Raw genomic sequence first — 20478 nt, forward strand, 5'->3', positions numbered from 1 at the left:
TATACATTTTATTTAAAGAGAGAGAGAGACACCACTCTCTTTGAAAGTAGTAATATCCTCTAGAGTTCTGCATTCATCACCCCACATACCCATCACCAGAGCTGCAGTGGAATTATTTGCCCGACATTTGCATGCTAATAAAAAGAAATGTCACTATTGAAATAGGATAAAAATAAAACTGCCCTATATGCAGACATAGTTCTGTTTTGTAACAAGCCTTCCCAATCCTTTTGACTGAAATTAAATATATTGGAGAAGTCTCTAGATTTAAAGTGAACCAGTAAATCAAGAAAGTTAGAGGTAAATGTTATCCAAGTCTAGATTCCAATGCTCATTCAATAAAGGTACAAATCTTAAATAATCTGGAACAATTAGACAACCTAAACTTGACCCTCTAATAAATCTATTTTTTTTTAATTTCTAAGTTTTTTTAAAAATGTATTCATCATCTTGGTAGGGCAGGATAGCTACCACTGGGATTGTGGATGTTTGTGAAAGCACTAAAATAGCACCGGAAAGAGAGGAAGAAAGAAAGAATTCACTGAAAGTACTTGGAGTTTTACACCAAAATCTCAACTATATGAAACAGACTGATAGCTTCATGATACAATAAATTACTGAACTGAATACTGACGTGTTGCAAATATGATTAATGTGACTCATTTCCTATAAGATAATGTGAAATGAGAGTGAGGAGAGAGCAGGAGGAATTTTGTTCTTTTTCTTATTTGTTATTCAGGCATGAAAAGGACAAACAAGTTACAAAAGAAAATCTCAAATCGTGGCATGCAATAGCAGCTGGAAAGAGTTACCACTTTTCCATATTTCTTTCAAAACTCTAGGTGCTTTATAGGCATGCAGAACCATTGGTGTTTATATGCAATTCATTCTGATTATGTTTTACACACACATTTATATTGTTTGTAGGTCTAAGAAGTGTTACCAGATGCATTTCAGAATTGTCTGAATATATCATTACCATGTATTGTGAGGAAAGATTTAAAAAATGTATCTTTTAACAATGACAATTATTCTGTGTTTACTGGGTTGGGGAAATAGGTAAAGATCATTACTTAAATTAAAATTTTCTACAAAAGTATGTCAAAGAAACAGTAATAGTACAGTAATGAATAACATTACCTTCTCTCAGGCCCATAGTATAAGGAGATATTTAACTCTTTCATTGTCATTGTTACTGCAGAGGAATTTTATGTAGACTTGGCTTTATCTGTAATTCTAGTCTTATTTCTATGCACGCTAACTGCATTTTAACCTGCTCTTTTCCTTTCCTTTTCTCTCTCTTTTGCATGCTTGCTTTCTCTCCTTTGAACATAAGGAGCAAAAGCGTATAGATGGCACAACCCGTGAGGTGAAAAAGGTTAGAAAAGCCAGGAACAGGCGCCAGGAGTGGAATATGATGGCATATGACAAAGAGCTTAGACCTGACAACAGGTTGTCTCAAAATGTGTACCATGGAGCATCTTCAGAGGGATCACTGTCCCCAGATACTAGGTCTGTTTACAACAAGCCCTTTACTATATCACAGTTATATGTTCAGAGATTCTGAGTAGCCTTAGATTGAGAATGTAGCAGTTAGTATAGAAAAGACACCATAAACATTTTAAACTTGTTCTCAAAAATGCTTTTAAAGTACTGTGAAATTTAAGAAATATGTACTAATTACTTTAAATTTCTGTACATCCACTCCATATGTTTTTGTTGTCTGAACTTTAGTCATTGTATTTAACTTGTGTGATGGTGTTTGCTTCATATTTTATTTTTGCATTTTGAACAGGTATAATTGAAGAAAGATTTAGATCTGTATATAATTGTTAGTTCCAGTGTCTCTTCCTTCATTTCGACCTTGATACATTTTATTGCTACCGACAGTAATGTTGTTTTTTTGTGCAAGATGACTGTTAATCATTTCAGGATCTAGTCAACTGTGAGATCTTACTGTTTTTCTTTTTAAGTGAGAAATACTTTAAATACCTGGTGATGTATATAATTTTGCCTTTTTTGGGATGCTATAATTGGGGAACAGTTCTTTATTGTCACTCTGCTTTTTTACAAAAGCAAGCTACAAAACCAGCTGCATCGTTATGGCTTAAAAGAAGTCACTTTGAACAAAAATCTCCTCTCAGGAGCATGCAACAGAGCTCATCTTCAGTATTCTGCTCCCACCATGTGTATGAAACTCCCTTTGAACTCAGTAGGAGATCTGTATGCAAGGGAGAGCCAGACATCTGAGGCTGTTCATCAAGTGGGTCTAGGTAGAGAATTTTTCCCTAAACGTTTGTTCTGTGTGTTGTATTTAATTGATAGGCAGAAGAAACATAGGAAATAATTGGAATCTAGTGAAAAGCCAAACTATTTCACAATTCCAGTAAGTGTTTAGGTTGTTTACTTGTTGTGGCCATTGGGCAACAGCCACTGAGCAGGAATGGGGTTGATGTTTTCAGTTCACTGGATAGTTGTGATTAATGAAGGGGAATCTGCTCAGAACTTTGTTTCTTCAACACTGAATATTTTTTGTGTGCTGTAGTCTACTGCCAGATGACGACTCTTTGGAAACCAGCTAGAGGCTTTTTTATTTTGTATCTTCTCTTTCCATCAATGTTAAGTTTCAAGAGTTTGTGTTCAGACTTTTTCCCTTGTCTATTTTTTTACCAGTTTATTTTAGTTTACCATAATTTCTACAGCCAAAAATGTGTCCTGCTAATCACTCTATTTTTTTTTATGCAAAGTTCTTTTAAGTTAGTATTTTCAAAATGTTGATCTGAATCTTGCTTGAATTTAGTGCCAGATAAAAGACTTTTGGTGCCTTGTTCACTATGGCAATGGGGGGGCTCCCACCTTCCTGGGTGAGAGGCCCCGGGACAGGGAGGGTATTCTAGAGTGAGCTTGTCCTGCATTCACCCTGCTGCAGCTCCTGTGCCATGGGGCTGATCAGCCTCCCAGCTTTGGTCTGTTGGCTCTTGCCACAGCATGCAAACAGGGCCCTCACCCCACCCCACCTTTTTCCCAGCACTGGTGTTTTTGTGTGTGTATGTGGCTTTCACACCCCATAGTGTTTGTGGAGGGAGGAGGGGGGGCCTGAGATGGGGACCCTGTGCAAGTTTACCAAGGGCACATTGGTTAATCCAGGTCTGATTGAACTGATGGGATGATATCAGTGCCCATTACTCAACTGCAAGATGTAGATTTATTGCATCTCTATATTTTCTTCCTTCACACACCTATCACATGGCTTCCAGGAACCTTGAGATTAAAGAGTCACATTTAATTTAACTTTTTTCCCCTTTATTTCCCTGTAATGTCAAAACGTGTTCATCATGCTTTGTGTTCAGATTTTTATAATGTGAAGAAAGCAAGCTCTGGGAAATAGTTGCAACATGTAACTTTCCCCAAGGAGGAACTGTAAAGACCCTCCACTAGGATCTGGGGTATTTTGGTGTGGGTGGAGGAAGGAGGATTATTTGTAGCATCATTGGTTATAACATTGTACTATCCCTTTCTTATTACAGATTTTGAAATGTTCATAGCAATGTGAACAATGTATTTTGCATGAATCAAATACCTGTCTGTATTGCAAAGTCTAGAGAGACAAGGTGGGTGAGGTAATAGCTTTTATTGGACCAACTTCTGTTGGTGAGAGAGACAAGCTTTCGAGCTATACAGAGCTCTTCTTCAGGCCTGGGAAAGGTACCAAGTGTGACACAGGTAAATAAAAGTTAGTTTAGCATAAGTAGTTAGCGCACATTCTATCTGTTTGATCTTGTATTTAGCTGTGTCTCTCTTAGTACCTTTCCCAGACCTGAAGAAGAGCTCTGTGTAGCTTGAAAGCTTGTCTCTCTCACCAACAGAAATTGATCCAATAAAAGATACTACCTCACCCACCTTGTCTCTCTAATGTCCTGGGACCGAACATGGCTACAACAATGCTGCATTGCAGAAATCTCTTCAACTGTGGGTTAGTTTTGGGACTGTGGTAGGGTGAGGAAGAGATTTAGTAATTTGTATAATGCACCATTTTAACCTTGGTCTACCTTGCGAAGGTTGTGGGAGTGAAGCTATAAAAGTAAATGTGGAAGAGTCCAGTTTTCACAAAAGTTGACTTATGGTGATAAGTGCAAATAGAAATGCCTATAAATAGAGTGCCTATATATAACTAACTCATAATATACAAATCGTTTTAGCTTTGTTGTAAATATTTGACAAAATACAAAGATGTGCTTGTATTCATAGTATCTTGTTATATTTTAATACAGAGCTTAGGTGATTAAAAAGCCTTTGTTGTTATGCTGTCCCAGTCAAATCCATAAAGTTTGAAATCTACATTTCCAGACTGTATCTACTTATTTCAGTGCATTTATGTTACACCTGTTGTGCTTCAGAGAGAGAGACACAAGCTGAATCCAAATAGAAACCAGCAAATAAATGTGAGAAAAGTAAGAACAAGAAAAGAAGAGTGGGAAAGAAGGAAAATGGGCATTGAGTTCATGAGTGACGCAAAGAAACTGGAGCAGGCAGGAAGTATGAAAAAGGACAAAATGCCCAAAGGGTGTGTCATTTTGTTTTACTCAAACCCCTGGCTTTTTGTTGCTTGCCTTGTTTCCAGTCTTAGAGATGACGTGCATCATTTTACTGACTATCTGTTTTAACCAAGTGACAGGCCGCACGACTGTTACTAATGTAGTACAGCTCTGTGCAGTTATGGGATGAAGAGATCCTTTTGCTCCCTCTCTTGGGCTTATTTGACAAAACATCATAGACTTTGCATCTTTATGAACTCTCTGCTCAACTAATAATATGTGCATTTTTCAATCTCTCTCAGCCTTTCCAACCAAACTACTTATGCAAAGAAAGCAAGAAAGCCTTTAAAGATTAAGCTTTTGAAATTAGTTCTCTCTGCTTTGGTAAAATATGTTTTTCTGTATAACTGTCTGCTTCCATTCTTGCTTTCTCTTTCTGCTTTCATTGTTAATACTTAGCTGGTTGCCCACAGTTATTAATTGTGTGTTGTCAAAAAAAATATCAGTGTTTCCTTGCAACTAGGAGAGGACTGAAAAAAAAGCTGTTATTGGTTTTGCTTTTTTAATTTAATTTGATTTGATTTATTCTACTGTATTCTGTCACAGACTTAATATGCCAAAATATTGAAAAGATGCAAGACCTGCAGATTAAGATTTAGTCTCTGTGTACTCTAGTTTGTCAGATTAATTCATTTTGATGTTACATGAATCTGAACAGGGGCTGGCTGTTGCCTTAATAATTATATTGCTGCTGTTGTAGTTTGCATGGTCTGACAAATGCTTGATAATGAAAATAGGGAAACCCATCACAAGAAAAGTCATTCCCAATGCAGTCATTAGCCTTACTGCTTAGCAGTGGAGACAGTGTTCTGCTACATTCATGTGTTCTGTTCCACCTCATCCCATTTACTTTAATTTCAGGTCCCATGCATCCGATGTTACCGATTATTCTTATCCTGCTACTCCGAATCATTCCCTCCACCAGCAGCCAGTAATGTCTTCATATGGAACAGGAGATGGACCACAGTATATGGGTGTAAACCAGGGACTTGAACATGAATATAGACCATCTTCTACCACAGTGCGGCATGCTACTTTAAACAGACCTCAACAACCACCGCCACCTCCACCCCAGGCCTCAGATGGCCCACACAGCTCTGTACCTTTGGTACCGGCAGACTATGGGTAAAACTTCTGATTTACTGGTGTGGGTTCTTGGAAAGACCAATAGGATGTGGATTTTTCATCATCATAATTCAATATTTAGGACTTGTTTTACATGTTCAAAACTCTGTACAAACTTAACTAATCCTGTTAACACTTCATTAAGGTAGATAGTAGGAAATTTGCTAATTTGCAAAGTATATTTAACAGTGTGAACTAAATGCTGGTGGGGAAATGTCAAAAACTGAAATATAGAACAATGTATTTAATAACATTGATGTGACCGATTGGACTCCCCTTCTGGGATGCCACCTGATGTACTGGGATTTCACTGAGCCTGCCTGCTCCACTAGCCTAGGCTCCCTCTCCTTGTTTTGCTGAATTAGGCTCTCCAGCCTCTGGCAGCACACACACACGGGTAGGGATGCACCGGCTGTAGAATCACACAGAGTCTGCTAACAGCTCTCTATGAGAAGACTCAGCTAGGAAATTACCCAACACTCAAGTACAGCTCCCCTCTGGAAAGTACAGCCAAAATAATATTGTCTTGTGTAGAGAAATCTATACAACATAAGCTCATAAATTCGCCCCCTCCCTCAGTGTGGAGGAAGATATGCACAACTTCTTGCCCCCCATCCCCACAGTTATAAATTGCACAAACTGGGTTTAATAATAAACAAAAACAAGTTTATTAACTATAAAAGGCAGATTTTAAGTGATTATAAGGGCTAGCAAACAGATCAAAGCAGATTACCAAGCAAATAAAACAAAACACATATACTAAGCTTAAAATCTTAGAGACTGGCTTCAAGAAATAATTTCTCACCCTAAATGTTGTTTTTGGGAAGTTGCAGAGTTTCTGTAACTTAGAATTCCAGTTATTTCTCTTTACAGACTAGATTTCTGTCTTAGTCTGGACTCAGCCCTTGTCTTTCCCACCGCTCAGTTCTTTTGTTTCTTCAGATACTTTCAGCAGTCTTCCTTCTTGGGGAGGAAGGCAATGGAGAAGAGTCCTGTTTGCCTTAATCCCTGACCTTAAATAAGATTTACATAAGGTGGGAATCTTTTGTTTCCCAGTCTTGACCTCCCTTCCTTTTAGTGGAAAATTACTAGAAGTCCAAGATGGTGTTTAGTACCAGGTGACAGGACCACCTGACCTAATAGTGTCACAGCTACGTCCCAGGATGCTTCTCAGGAAGGAGAGAGATTAGTATCTTCACAGTCTTATTGTTTCTTCCTAATGGCCCATCAAGCCTGATGGCCTGTTGTCTGGTGGGTGTCTCCCAAATACATACAGTTGTAATTGTTACAGAGTCAGTATTCCTAACTTTAGATACAGAAATGATACATGCATACAAATTGGATAATCACATTCAGTAAATTATAACCTTTCTGAAGATACCTTACAAGACCCATCTTGCATAAAATATATTTGTTATGCCATATCCGTATCATAAGCATATTTCCATAAAGAATATGGGGTGTAACATCACAATTGATATGTCTGTAAAATGTGAAAAGCTTTCAATGCATTGCCAAACAAAGGGATAATGGCAAGATTTTCTTGTACACGAGGAACAATAGCCACAGGGTAGTGCACCGAAAAATATCGAAAACTGCAAGAAAACAATAGAAGTAGATGCATATATTGATATTATTTCACACATTACGTATGTGAGAGATTAAAATGATTCTTTAAAAACAAATGCATCTATTTACCTACCTCACAGACATATTGAGAATTAAGGTAGTTTCAGACAGTGTTTGTAAAAGCGCTTTGAATATGAAAAGACCTATATAGTGCTTGCCCTTTAAAAATTTAACTGCCTTGGATAACAATATAACACTACCCCTCAGTATTTGCAGTATTCCCTATATGAAAATCTAAAGAATTGGCTGGGGAAAGCTGAAAAAAATGAGTGAGTTAATGGTACCTGAGGCAAAATGAGCACATTTTAAAGGGAGACCACTGTGTAAGTGTTAAGTGTTTTAAATATTTCAGTCATTTCAGAAAAGCACTCTTCTTACTGACACACATTTCAGTTCTTTAAAGTTATTTTTGTTCTTTTTTTATGTAGGATGCTCCCAACTCAGATGGTGGATTATTATAATCCTACTGGACCTCCCCCCACTCCTCTTCCCCCTATGATTCCTTCAGCACAAACTGCTTTTGTTAGTCCTCTTCAACTTCCTGTGCCACCTTCCCATTCTGGACTAGTGACTGGGTTTACATATGCTGCTGCTGCTGCTCCTTCTCCTCCTCCTCCTTCTGGGCTTGTTGTTACAGCTTCCCCTCCCCCCGGCCCACCTCCTCCCCCACCAGGTCCTCCTGCTGCAGGTTCGTCTCTCACGTCCTCCCCGATGCATGCTTTTACAGTTCCTGAGGCAAAACGACATGAATCCACACAGCCGCCGATCAGTGATGCTCGAAGTGATCTTCTTGCTGCTATTCGAATGGGTAAGTGAACACAATTTAAGACCTATTCCTTTTACACAGTGAGACTACAGTGTCTCCTATGATTTGTGTTCATGGCTGCTGTTAACCACGAGCCACAATTTCATCTTCATAATTTGCTGAGAGAAATACTTCACTACAATTGGCCCAGCCTAGCTATCTTGACAGCCCCTGCTCTTTGGACATACGTTTTTGGTATGCCTTGACAGAGGGCTGGTCTCCACTACGGGGAGATCGATGCTGCTGCAGTCGATTGCAGCAGGGATCAATTTAGCAGATCTAGTGAAGACCCGTTAAATCAATGGCAGAGTGCTCTCCAGTTGACCCCGGTACTCCAGCTCTCCAAGAAGAGTAAGGGAAGTCAACCAGAGAGTGTCTCCTGTCAACTCAGCGCAGTGAAGACACCGAGATAAGTTGACCTAAGATATATCGACTCCAGCTATATTAGTCATGTAGCTGGAGTAGTGTAACTTAGGTCGAATTATCCCGGTAGTGAAGACAAGCCGTCAGGGTGTTAACCTCCTTGCAACGCTTGGGGTGGGATCTGTACATCAAGTCATACATTCCAAGGCTTACAACAGATTTAAGATGAATTCAGGTGCTTCTTTGAGTCAAATGAAAACTTTTACTCGCCTTCAGTATATGAAGTATCCTCTTAAAAAGTGTGCAGGTTCCATGGGGTCACTTGCAACAGCTGTGAAATCCAAACATTGACTCCAGTGCATTTGATTTGGCTTTTTTTAACAGTTGAAAAAATATTTTGTAATCAGGTGCTGCAGCCTTCATTCAGTTATGCTTGCTTAAAAAGCATAACCCTTTAAAATGCTTCCAGACAGAATTTGACATCACTCCTACTGAAAGTGTCCTGTATTCTTTTAGAACATTACTTTAAACCATAGCAGGCTTTTTTTAGAAAGTTACGGGCACGTACTCTTGGAAAGACTGATGTCAGTCCACTTCGTGTGTGTGTCTTTCTTTCTTGATCAAGAAAGTTTTCATGACTTCCAATCTGTCTTTTTTCCTTCACCTGTTGGAAATGCCTCTCAACTTTAGTTAAAATATAAATTGCAGCAACAATCGTAAATTATATTTTAGGTGCAAAGAACTGTTTGTGAATAGACTTGTCTACCTGTCTATAGGAATTCAGCTGAAAAAGGTACAAGAGCAGCGTGAACAAGAAGCAAAGCGAGAACCTGTTGGAAATGATGTGGCAACTATTCTTTCAAGGCGCATTGCTGTGGAGTACAGCGATTCTGATGATGATTCAGAATTTGATGAAAATGATTGGTCAGACTAAGACCTGGGCCAAGTGCAGAAGCAGAATTCATGAAATGCTTTGCTCCAATAATCACACCATTAGCAGGACAGAAGGCAGGGTGTTGAAATGTATTAAAACTAGCGATCTAAGTACTAAATATGGATTGGTGGTATTCAGAATGCTGTAGCTTAGCAACTCTTGTAATAATAATGTGATTATGCTGATGCAGATCCAAAAATTCAGTCTTATTTTAGGTATTTACTGCATAATACATAAGTGCCACTAAACGTAGCAAATCGTGTGCTGCACGCAAAGTAAGCTGCAATTGTTGCACTGTTACAAAACCAGCATTTTGTTTTACTTTCTTGATCATGAAGGTGTAACTATATACTTTTACTCTGCAACATTATAAAGAATAAAATGTAATCTAGATACTCGTGAAACTAACTGGCTGTTAGTCATGTAGGTATTTGAGGAGAGTTAATGATACATGACTGGGCAATGTCTTCAGTTCCTTAAATGTCATATTTTTAGCATTTTTCAGAAATCATGTAACCTTAAAATATAACAGACAGCAACGAAATGTCTTCTTACTACACTATTTTTAAGTAATTTCTTGATTTAGTTGCTTATATTGTTTTAATCTCCTTTACACATTCTGGCCATTGAAAAATCACAAATGAAATGTAAGTTTGAAGAGTCAGTTCACAGGATTTACTAGTTATTTTTGAGAGGACTGGATGACTCAAGTCAGTAACAGGAGGTTGCTGGCTGGTGGTTTGACAGTAAAATAACAGAATGGTCTCAGTTCAGTATGTAGTAGACACATGTTCATATTACAGAAACCACAATTGGAATTGACACTCTCTTTTGGCAGTCTCTGGACATGGATTGACTATACTTGAAGTATGAAATGCCCTGTTACACTCAGGAGTAGTTTTTAGATACCTGAGTGGAGCTACTTTGTCAGTACAGAGTGGGAAGCTTACTCGACTACTGGTAATACTATGTCTGTTATATGGATGAATGGAATGGCTTCAGTTCAGTGCTAGCAATTGGATACATTTCACAAGTACTAAACCTAGTTTTTTATTCCTGTAGATATAAATGTATGTGGATAGACTTTTGCTTATATGGAATGTGTGTAGTCATGTAATGTCATTTCAGTTTCTTATAACTCACTCATTAAAGGCCCTTGATCTTTGAATGTATTTCTGTCCCAGTATATCCCATTTATATAACACTGACAATTAAAATGGCTTAATTGGTGTTTAGTTACCATGCTGTATATATTTTCAGTTTCTTCTAGAAAAGAAGGCTACCATACAGTCTGCTTTTGCTCTTTCTCTATTCCCTTTAAAAAATAATTCATACTTTATTCAATACAATATTGAAATTTGCATATATTTTTTCTTTTGTACACTGCGACTCAGACTGCTTCCTTGCCTAATAAGGCTTTTTTTATGGTGTGAGAGAGAGTGGGAAGGGTTGGTCTTTTTTTTCCTTCCCAGATTACAATTTTAATCTTTGTAACAGAAGAGCTCTGTATAATTCCAGGTCAAATATTTGGTAGAGCTCTTTTGTTCTGCAAGGCCCTTCTGTTCTTAGGAAGGAAGGGAAGAACATGTATCTAGCCTTTATCCTCATTCACTCTGAACTTCCCTTCCTGTTAATCCATGTCCACTCACAGCAGTTTGTATTTTTGTCCAAAGAAAATAATATTCAGCCTGTCACAATATTCACATATTACATTATTGGCTATTTTATTATTATTTAATCTGCAAGCGAGTTTCTGATTTCACTATGATTTATACTAGTGTGGCAAAAATGGCTTTGCCTCCCTGTGTGTGTGACTGCCCATTAAAGGCCTTATCCTGTGAGGTGCTGAACGATGGTTAGCCAATGGGAAAGGAGGGCACACGGCACCTTATAGGATTGTTTTTGCCTTAAAACACGGGGCTAAATTCTACTTCTGGGCTGGTGGTTCCTCATTAACATGTGAGAGACATTGTTTGTGTTGGTCATAAGGATATAAGTGTTGTACAGTAGTTTGCAAAATGCACCAAAATGATTCTGTGGGTGAACAAATAAAATGGATAAAAGTCCAGCTAATATTGCAGTATTATCCAGTGTCACTGTATGGGTGAGAGAGGTACTTTCAATATTCTTTTGATTTGTGTTGAGGCGAAAGATTCTGACATCACAAATAATTCTTTCCATTGTAATGAAATTTGATATGACTAAAATATATTTTATGAGCACAGAGACTGAGTGTACCATGGAAATTTTGTAATATGCATCAGGTAGTTTTAAATGATAAATATAAAAAAAGTGATAATTTGTGATCAGTTAAAGATAACTGGAATTTTTCAGCCATAGTAGTCAATCTGTTTTTCTAAACTTGGAGTATTTTGTCATCTCCGTTCAGTATTTTATCAATACAAATTTAAATTGAATTTAGTGATGTGTAAACTAACTCACTCTTAGGTCATTTTTATCTGTTTGTATATCTTACTCTGGGTATGTAAAAGTAACTAATATGAATAAAGTATCGCTTTTGCGCCTTTGTGTTTCTTTCCTTGGAATACATTGCATGAGTTTTGCTGCTAATTTATTTTTAGCTTGATTAGTTTTTTGGTTTGCTAAATAATAGCGTCAGTGATAACCTGATACTTTTGAACTACTATGTAATAGTTATGCTCCTATAATATCGCTTTAATTTTTCCTCCTACCTCACTTACTTGTAAAGATGGACTAATAGGGATATTTGTTCATCAGTTTTATAGTATTTTTGTTTCCACCAACTTGTCCTATAAAAATAGCTACTCAGTTGTGTTTTCCAGTTGCCAAAAAAGTATAATTTAATTAATAACAAATACTAAAGAATGTAATGAGTTGTTAATTAGCATAGTAAGAAAGATGCCCTTTGACATTAGTTTCAAACAAGACGTTCAAAAATTTGTGCGCACACAATGTAGATAATCTGCTAAATCATTTTGACTTGTAATTTTAATCAGTGGTCATATTGGGCGAGGGAAGCAATAGGTATATTGTACTGTTACAAGCCTCTTCCACAGCCCAGAAAACACCACTGTCAGGAGTTGGGTGTACTGGTTGGGGGAGGGATGTCTTTGTAATGAGCTGCCATTCCTCCTGTGAAACCAGACTCAAGTTGGGACAGCTGCATCTACTAGCCTGCAGGGGGCATTCCCGGGCTGTTGTTTCTCCTGCCACCGTGATTCCAGCAGCAGCAGCAGCAAGTTGTCTGTTGACACACCAGCCAACGTCGTCTTCCTTGGTGGCACTTCTGCTTACTTCCCAGCTTGGCAGTGAAGGTTTGGGCTGCCTTCAGAGCAGAAGCAGCTTCCATGTGGCCCATTACCCCACGTAGTGATTGTGGTTTGACCAGCCTCTGTTGGAGTGATGCAGTTCAGCACCTGCCCTACCCCATGTGCAGCAGAAGTGGGTGGTAGCTCGATCGTTCCCACAGCCGTGGCTCCAGGGGCTTCTGATGCTGCAGCTTGACTTTGGTGATGCTGACACAGTGAGGGACTCCTAGATGGGGCAGAATTCGTGTTTCAAAAAAAAAAAAAAGGCTGGTTTGCAGCCATATGCTGCACTATTAATTCAAACTTTCATTTCAAATAATGGGAACTTGATTTTCAGAATACCCCTTCTTTACAGAGCCTTCCTTTAGCCACTGCTGCCAGGCTACAATATGTATCTGGACTTCAGGTTGCCCACATGAGAAAATACCTTCCTTACTGTACTGCCTTACGTAATGACTTGTAGATGCTAGAATATTTAGACACAAACATATGGAGCTCGTGAATACATATCTTATAAAGATTATGCATTCTTGGGTAAATTGCAACATGGAAACACCCAATGCTTCTTAGGGAGATTTCAAAACATTTCAGGTGGCACATAAGTAATTTACAAAAGGGTAAGTTAATGTACCAAAATATTCTGTTCTGGGACAGGTCAGCCAAACTCTCATTGGATGGGAAATTAATATTTGTCATCTAAGGGTATGTCCACACTGGCAAGTTTCTGTGCAACAAGTTATACTACTTTTATTAATGCTCTGGAATTAAACCACAGTTGCGTGTCCACACTGTGCTCCTTGTGCCAGTGGAGCACATCCACATTAGCAGCTCTTGCAACGGCAAAGACAGCAGTGCATTGTGGTAGCTATCCCACTGTAGAACTAGCCACAGGTGCTTTGGGAAGGGTTTGCAATGCCTCATGGGGCAGGCACAGTATCACATGATGCAGGTTTCCCAATCCCAATATTTCATGGGCATCCTACTACATCACCACCTGCTTTTCAACTGAAGTCGGGGGGGAGGGCAGAGTGTATGACAGGGAGTGTGTGTGTGTGTGTGTGTGTGTGTGTGTGTATGGAGGGGAGAGAGAGATGTGTTTTAGGGGGCAGAGTGTGTCAGCATGCTGTCCTGTTCAGACAGTGGCAGGAAGCAACCAGTCCTGAGGCAGGGGGAGAGGGAAACCCCAACATCAGCTCCCTCCGGCCTCCCCAGGGCATGTGCGCTCCCTCGCGCGCGCACACACACACCTCTCTCTGCCTTTGTGTCCCGGAGCAGATCAGCCCAGCACACAAAGGCTGTCACAAATGGAACTTTGAAAGGGGAGAGGCGCATGTCTCCAGGGTAGCCGAGTCCAAAACAATGAGCAGAGCGGCCACTTGAGGGATTATGGGACACTTCCGGAGGCCAATTGATTGCTTTCTGTGCTGTAATGTGTTTACACTGCCAATACAGTGCTGGAGCCTCTGCGCTTTAAAGGTTACAACTCTCGTTGAGGTGGTGTTTTTGCAACGCTGCAACTGCAGAGTTTCTGCACACTAAGTGGCTTGGCAGTGTGCACACCTCAGGAGTTACACTGCAGAAGGCTGCTTTACTGCGCAGTAACTTGCCAGTGTAGACAAGTCCTAAGAGTTCAATTGTCCAAAGTTTTTTGGGTGTTTCAGAATGTGGTTAAACCTAACAAACGTCTAGTAGTTCAGGTTTGAAACTTAGAGCTTAGAATATAGATTCATAGGTTTTTAAGCCCATTATGATCATCTAGTTTGGCTTTCTCCATAACCACAGGCCCTAGAACCTCACCCAGTAACTTGTACATCAAGCCCATAATGTCTGAGCTATAGTGTGTCTTTCTGAAGACTTCAAGTGATGGAGAATCCACCACATCCCAAGGTAACTTGTTCCAATGAAGACTCTGGGGTGGCTGACCCGATGGGAGATCACCTGTTCAGTACTACTAAAGATATAATGTTGAAAAGTGACTATATAGATGTTCTCACTGCTGCACAGGGGAGGTGCTGACTGAGAGCAATCTGGGGCAGAACCAGCTGGACAATGAAATGCCCAAGTGGCTATGGGTGGCTGGAACATGGGAAAATTGAGAAGCCACTTTCCTGATCTATGCAAGTGTTATTGCAGAGCCTTACCCAGAGAGTAGCCCAGCATGGTTCAGATGTATGGCTATAATCAGGCAGGCATATAATGCTACCTTTAGGATGGGAATGTTTCAGGTTTTTAGTTTGAGGTTTCTAGGTGGGTGGTCTTGAAGCACCATATGGAAGATGCACGTCATCCCACTGACGTTGTGACAAGGGTGGCCTTTTTAAGGGCAGCATTTCTGGAAGCGTTTTTTTGAGCTTTTAGGATAAGCAGACTAATACTTGGGTCCTGTAGGGACTCTTCTGGACAGGCTTTGGAATTAAGGGATATACATTGGGAGGGGTGATTAGTGACATCAACCTTGAGGAGGTCAAAATGGATCAGAGGCCAGGGTGAATCCATTATTCTACTGGCGAGTGGCGAGCCCAGGAGCTGCCCTCTGGAGGCTGTGAGGGCATACGTGGCAATAAGGCCAGGGAGGGATGGGTCCCTCTGGATTCATGGTGATGGGAGCCCTCTCACAACATAGCAGTTTGTTACCATTTCAAGACTGGGACTGATGAGGTTGGGGCTTTCAGCATGTGAATTTGGTTCCCACTCATTCAGGATGGGGGGGCAAAAGGTGTGGCCCAGCTGGGTCTGGGGCCTAGCACAATTCAGGCAGTTGGATGTTGGCATTCTGGAGCACACAGAATGCATGGGAGAACCCTGCTGGGGAATCAGTGTTTGTGTTTGCATTGCAGATGCTGGCAGACAGGCCTGGCAGAAGGTGGTGTGGCTCTTCAGGTGCAGTATTGTTTACTAGACGCATAGGCAGGCTTCCAGTTTGTCTGGAGTTTCGCAGCTGGGCCTTAGTCATGAAGCAGTCCTGAGCTGGTATGAGAGGCGGGGCATGTTACGGGACTAACAGATGCTCCTTCTGTACACCGTGGTGGCCCGTGAGAAGGCACCAGATATGATTATGGTTCACCTTGGGGGAAATTATTTGGGAATGTGCAAAGGGGAGGAATTAATGATCAGAGTGTTTATTGGGCAGAGTGTGGCAGAGAGCTGTGAAGCTCCCATGGGCTGACAATGGTAGGAGACACATGAATAGGGAGGTGGCCAAATTCATAGGTGGCATAGCGGGGTTGGTAATTTCTCCTCTGGACATAGCATATGGGGCACCAGAATTATTCAGAGGATGGGGTCCACCTGTCAGACACGGGAACTGACACTTTTTTGGCCAATATTGAAGAGGGCATTAGTAGATGTCTGGGAATCTGGCTAGGTGTGGTGGGGAGGCAGCCAAGCTATTTGTTGGTATCTCCTTGTCCAGTGCAGGTACTACCTAGGGCAGGAATACATTGATCAGATAAAATGGATTGGTAAATAATTTAAAGGAGGTATTCTTTAAAGGCATGGAAACAGTGTGTCCAGGGCTTCTATGACTGGTACAGCAGGGAGCTAATCCACCCCTCCCCCCGAAGCCTCATTCAAGGGAGGTCTCCCAGCCGTGGGCTGGCTGGGAACCAAGATATATGTAAATGATTATGGAATTACCTGCAATGTACACTTTTATCTGCTGGGTCCGCCCAACCCCCAGACCTATAGGAATAAAGTTGTGGCCTAATTACACCACATCCAGTGTCTCCTGCCCTTATTCTGGCATAGCCAGCCAGTGCTGTTAAAACTTTGTGTCTTATTTATAATCTGACTTTTGTCTAGTTGCAGCTTCCAGCCATTGCATCTTGTTATGCCTATTTCTGCTAGATTAAAGATAAGTCTCACTATCCGAAATCTTCCCCAGGTAGGTACTTGCAGACTGTGATTGTCAGCTCTTACACTTCTGTCGGACAAACTAAATCAATGAGATACTTAAGTCTCCCACTACAAGGCGTTTTACAGCCCTTGAATCATTCTGGTAGCTCTTTTCAGAGCCCTTTCTAATCTTTCAGCCAAAGATTCCTTAATATTTAAATAAATTAAACAAAAAATGTGGCTTTCTGCAGCCAACGTTTGTGTAAAGGGGATGAAATTACTAGCTGCAAAAGCCTTTTCTCTAGGGAAGGGCGTGGTTATTAATGGCAGCTAGAAACAGCTTCCCAGATCATGAACCCTGCAGGCCTAGCTGCATTAGCAAAACTCATGTTTAAATAAACATGGTTGTAAAGCATGGCGAAACTCCAAGCCCTCGGCTAAAACCTTATTCCCTGATATGGTAATAGGTCTTGTTTTTTTCTGGAAAGAAGAATGCATCTCATAAAACAGTTTGTGAAAAGTGATTGTGGCCCAACTGTGATTAAGTGGGATTATTTATGTAGTGTAGACAAGGCCTTATAACGTACTGGGAAAATTAATTCATCTCAGGTCTGTTCCCCTGGCAATTCCTGCCCTTCTGGCATGCAGCTCTGGTTTTACTTTTATTTGGTTAACCCTCTTCATGCCTGATTTAAACTGAATTCAAATAATTTAGGACAAAGACGCCTATTCTAAATGCAAACTTGCCTAATAAACTAGGCTTTTCTGGGCACTTAAAGGCTGTTTTAATACAATCAGGCTGGTGTCCTCTCAGCAACAACATAAGCGTGTATTGTAAACCCGCTGTGGTTTGGCGTTAGGACGGCTGATTAGTACGGATGCCCACGTCCACATGCCATGTTGTTTCCTCCATTTTCAGTGTTAGCCTCTAGTTTTTTGAATATTTGGGGATCCAATCCAATGTGCTTATGTTGACATGTTTGTCTGTTTTAACAGGCATCAAACGACTCCAGCGGTTCTCATCTGAACTGGATAAACGAAGGGATCGAATCTGACTTTCCTGGGAGGAGATGTGTATGCTGTTTTAAAAAAATAACAAGCCCTCAAAGTGAAATAAATTTGCAACATGCAAATGAATTAAGGAAGACAGGAACTCTGCCTTAGCTATGGGCTCTGCTGCTTCTCCCTCCAGCTCTTGGCCAGTGTGACTCCACCCGCGTCAGAGTATCAAATTCCTCTGCCACAGGCCATCCTTTCAGAGGAGGGAGGGTTCCTCAACGCAGAGGGGCTCCAGAGACAACTCAATACAGCTTCAGACGGATGTGTGCGGCTTGTTGAGATCTCTCCTGTTGATAGCACTGTGCAGATGCTTGATTTGTTGCTTTGTCTGTCAATAATAGATCTGAGCACGAAGGGTCCCTTATGTTGGTCTCTGAAAAAAAGAGATACCCCAAAGGGAAGCTGTTTCAAGGAACCAATTTTGTGTCCTATGGGGGGAAATGAGGCCTTATCTAGCCATGAAAGCAGTAACATAGCCTGTACAATGAACCATGAAAGAATTTGCTAGGCACCTGAGAAAATACCAGAAAAAAAGAAAAGTCAGAGCCAGGCAAGTTTACTGGATGGTTCTTGTTTATTTAATCCAGATGTATGCACTGTGAATCATTTAGAAGACCTGCTAAACAGGCATCAAAGAAATGTATGGGACAAGTATTGGCACCAGCAAGAATATGCATAATGAGTCAGTGGACAAAGGACATTTCCCTCAATGTCAGAATGGATTACGGGTATGTATGCACGCATCATGTTAGAACAAATGACTAATCAATGCCCAGGTCATCCACCTCAGGAAGAGCTCTGTGTAAGCGCAAAAGCTTGTCTCTGTCACCCACAGAAGTTGGTCCAACAAAAGCTACTACCTCACCCCCTTTGCCTCTCTAGGGTCATCCGGAGACATTTAAGATTATGTGGGACCTATATTTGAGCCTAGTTGTTCTTTCTTTTGTTTCTAATAATGTTTGTAGTGTAGCTCTTGATAGTTTTACTTGATTCACCTAACGTATGGCTCTTGGGTTATTGGTAAGTGCATTCTTATGTTGTTTGTTTTCTGTTTTTTTAAGAAAATAGAATATATATTTATCAGGACAGCTGATGAGCATGAGGAAGGTGCTCACTGGGACATGTCATGGGGATCCATTGTGATGGTCTGCACAACCCAGATCCCTATATTGTAGGGCACAAGCTGCTTCTGTCACAAGGTATGTAAAAATTCCAGATAGTATTGGCAATCCCCAGCCAAACTGCAGCGAGTAACAGAAAAGCCTGCAAAGGACACAAACAACAGTCATCATTTGTTCCTCAACTAATACATGCTAGAGAATTTGTGACCCTGAACATTATTATTCATACTAGTGATACTGTAATAGTGCCCAGAGACCCCAGTCAGGGATCAGGGCCCCATTCTACTATGCTCTGTACACAGGTACAACAGAGACAGTCCCTGCACCAGAGAGTTTACACTCTGAGCGTGTGATGAGTCTCTGACATCACTTTAGATTCCTCTGACAGAGCAGGAATGGAAACAGCTTTTTCTGGGATATTGGTTACAAACATCAAACAGTTTGGATTTGTGCAAGACTTGGAATTTGTTTATTATTTGTTTAGCACAGATGATGTGCACGGTGATGTACGGTACACAAAGACCTGAAGACCTTAGAGAAGCACAGAAGATGGGAGGCACTGGGAAAGCAAGGAGGCGATGATTTTAGAGGTTTGTTTAAGGATAACTCAGCTCTTGCTGGCCTTGTCGAAGATGTAAGGTCTTTTGAAGGACTTGAATGAAGAGATAATGGTGGCTTGGAGAACTGAGATGAATGGAAGGGGTGTTCCATGCATGGGCAGCAATGTGGGGAAATGTACTATGGAGAAAGGAATGGGAGAAGGGAATCCATGAGTGTTCATGATCTAAAAGGTGTGTTTTAATAACCTTGCTTGAGTGGGAGGAGAGGATTGCTGTCCTCTTTACTGAGGAAGGCCCATGTGTTCTGTAACAATGAAAGAGTAGTGGAGAAATGAGTGTGCCTGTCTATGAATAACACTTATGATTATTGTACACACAAAGGGAATTCTCACATATTCACATTGCATTGGATTTTTTGTTCAGTTACTTAAGAAAGCAAGTAGCCTTTACAAGATTCTTAGTTAAATACAGAAAAGTCTCTTGGGAGATTAATTCTGTGTTATAGTTAAATACTTACCTGATTAGCTGTGGTCTGGAATACATTTGTGCTTGGATCTTGAGTCAGAGGCCATATAAAAAGGATGCTGGAGAGTTGAAATTGGAAGCTGAGACTGGATCTGAGATCTTGGGCAGGTTACTGAGATGAAAATACCTGGTGTGCCAGAGTGCTTGGTAATGGTCAAAAACAAGTGACTTGAACTCAGAGGGCAAGCAGTTGGCATGTTTTTCTGACCCCTACAGTGGTCACAGTTACCTATCATCTTAGATGCTAAATGGGGGCATGGGAAAATGAATACGGGAACACAGCCTAATGGTAACAAATATTAACCAGCCTGTGAACCCCGACATTATCCCAGGAGCAGCTGATCTCTAGGTGATCTTTGGATTTATTTTCCAAGAGAACTGAGGGAAGAATCATTGCTTGAGACATTTATAGCTACACTCGGGTAAGCAAAGCATGAAAAAATAGATAGTAAGGATTAATCCTACACTACTCCCAGTAGCTATATGGGAAAATGGCTGAAAAGATTTAATTCGGTCTTTTCAATCTCTTGCCTGTGATTTGAAAGTCTCTTTAATGTTTCCATTTCTGCCAGTGCATTTAACTTCCCAGCAATCTTCTTACCACCACGACCATCATCATCTTTGTCTCTTTTATAACA

The 20478-nt window shown here is 40.5% G+C and overlaps 1 protein-coding gene across 14 annotated transcripts in view; it reads left to right on the forward strand.

Annotated features, from left to right (window-relative positions):
* The window catches only part of WASF3 (WASP family member 3), a 141535-nt gene extending 129559 nt beyond the window's left edge, over positions 1-11976 (forward strand). For 13 of the 14 annotated variants that reach the window (XM_039520243.1, XM_039520245.1, XM_039520246.1 and 10 more), the window contains 4 exons: positions 1337-1512; positions 5457-5720; positions 7778-8157; positions 9294-11976. In XM_039520243.1, coding sequence (XP_039376177.1) covers positions 1337-1512; positions 5457-5720; positions 7778-8157; positions 9294-9451 — 978 coding nt within the window. In that variant the 3' untranslated portion in view covers positions 9452-11976. Of the gene's footprint in view, positions 1-1336; positions 1513-4397; positions 4565-5456; positions 5721-7777; positions 8158-9293 lie in introns of all 14 variants that reach the window. The other variant, XM_039520252.1, reaches the window with a different exon arrangement.
* The last annotated feature ends 8502 nt before the right edge of the window (positions 11977-20478 follow it).

Source organism: Mauremys reevesii, linkage group 1 (assembly GCF_016161935.1).
Source record: "Mauremys reevesii isolate NIE-2019 linkage group 1, ASM1616193v1, whole genome shotgun sequence".
Classification (NCBI taxonomy): Eukaryota; Metazoa; Chordata; order Testudines; family Geoemydidae; genus Mauremys; species Mauremys reevesii.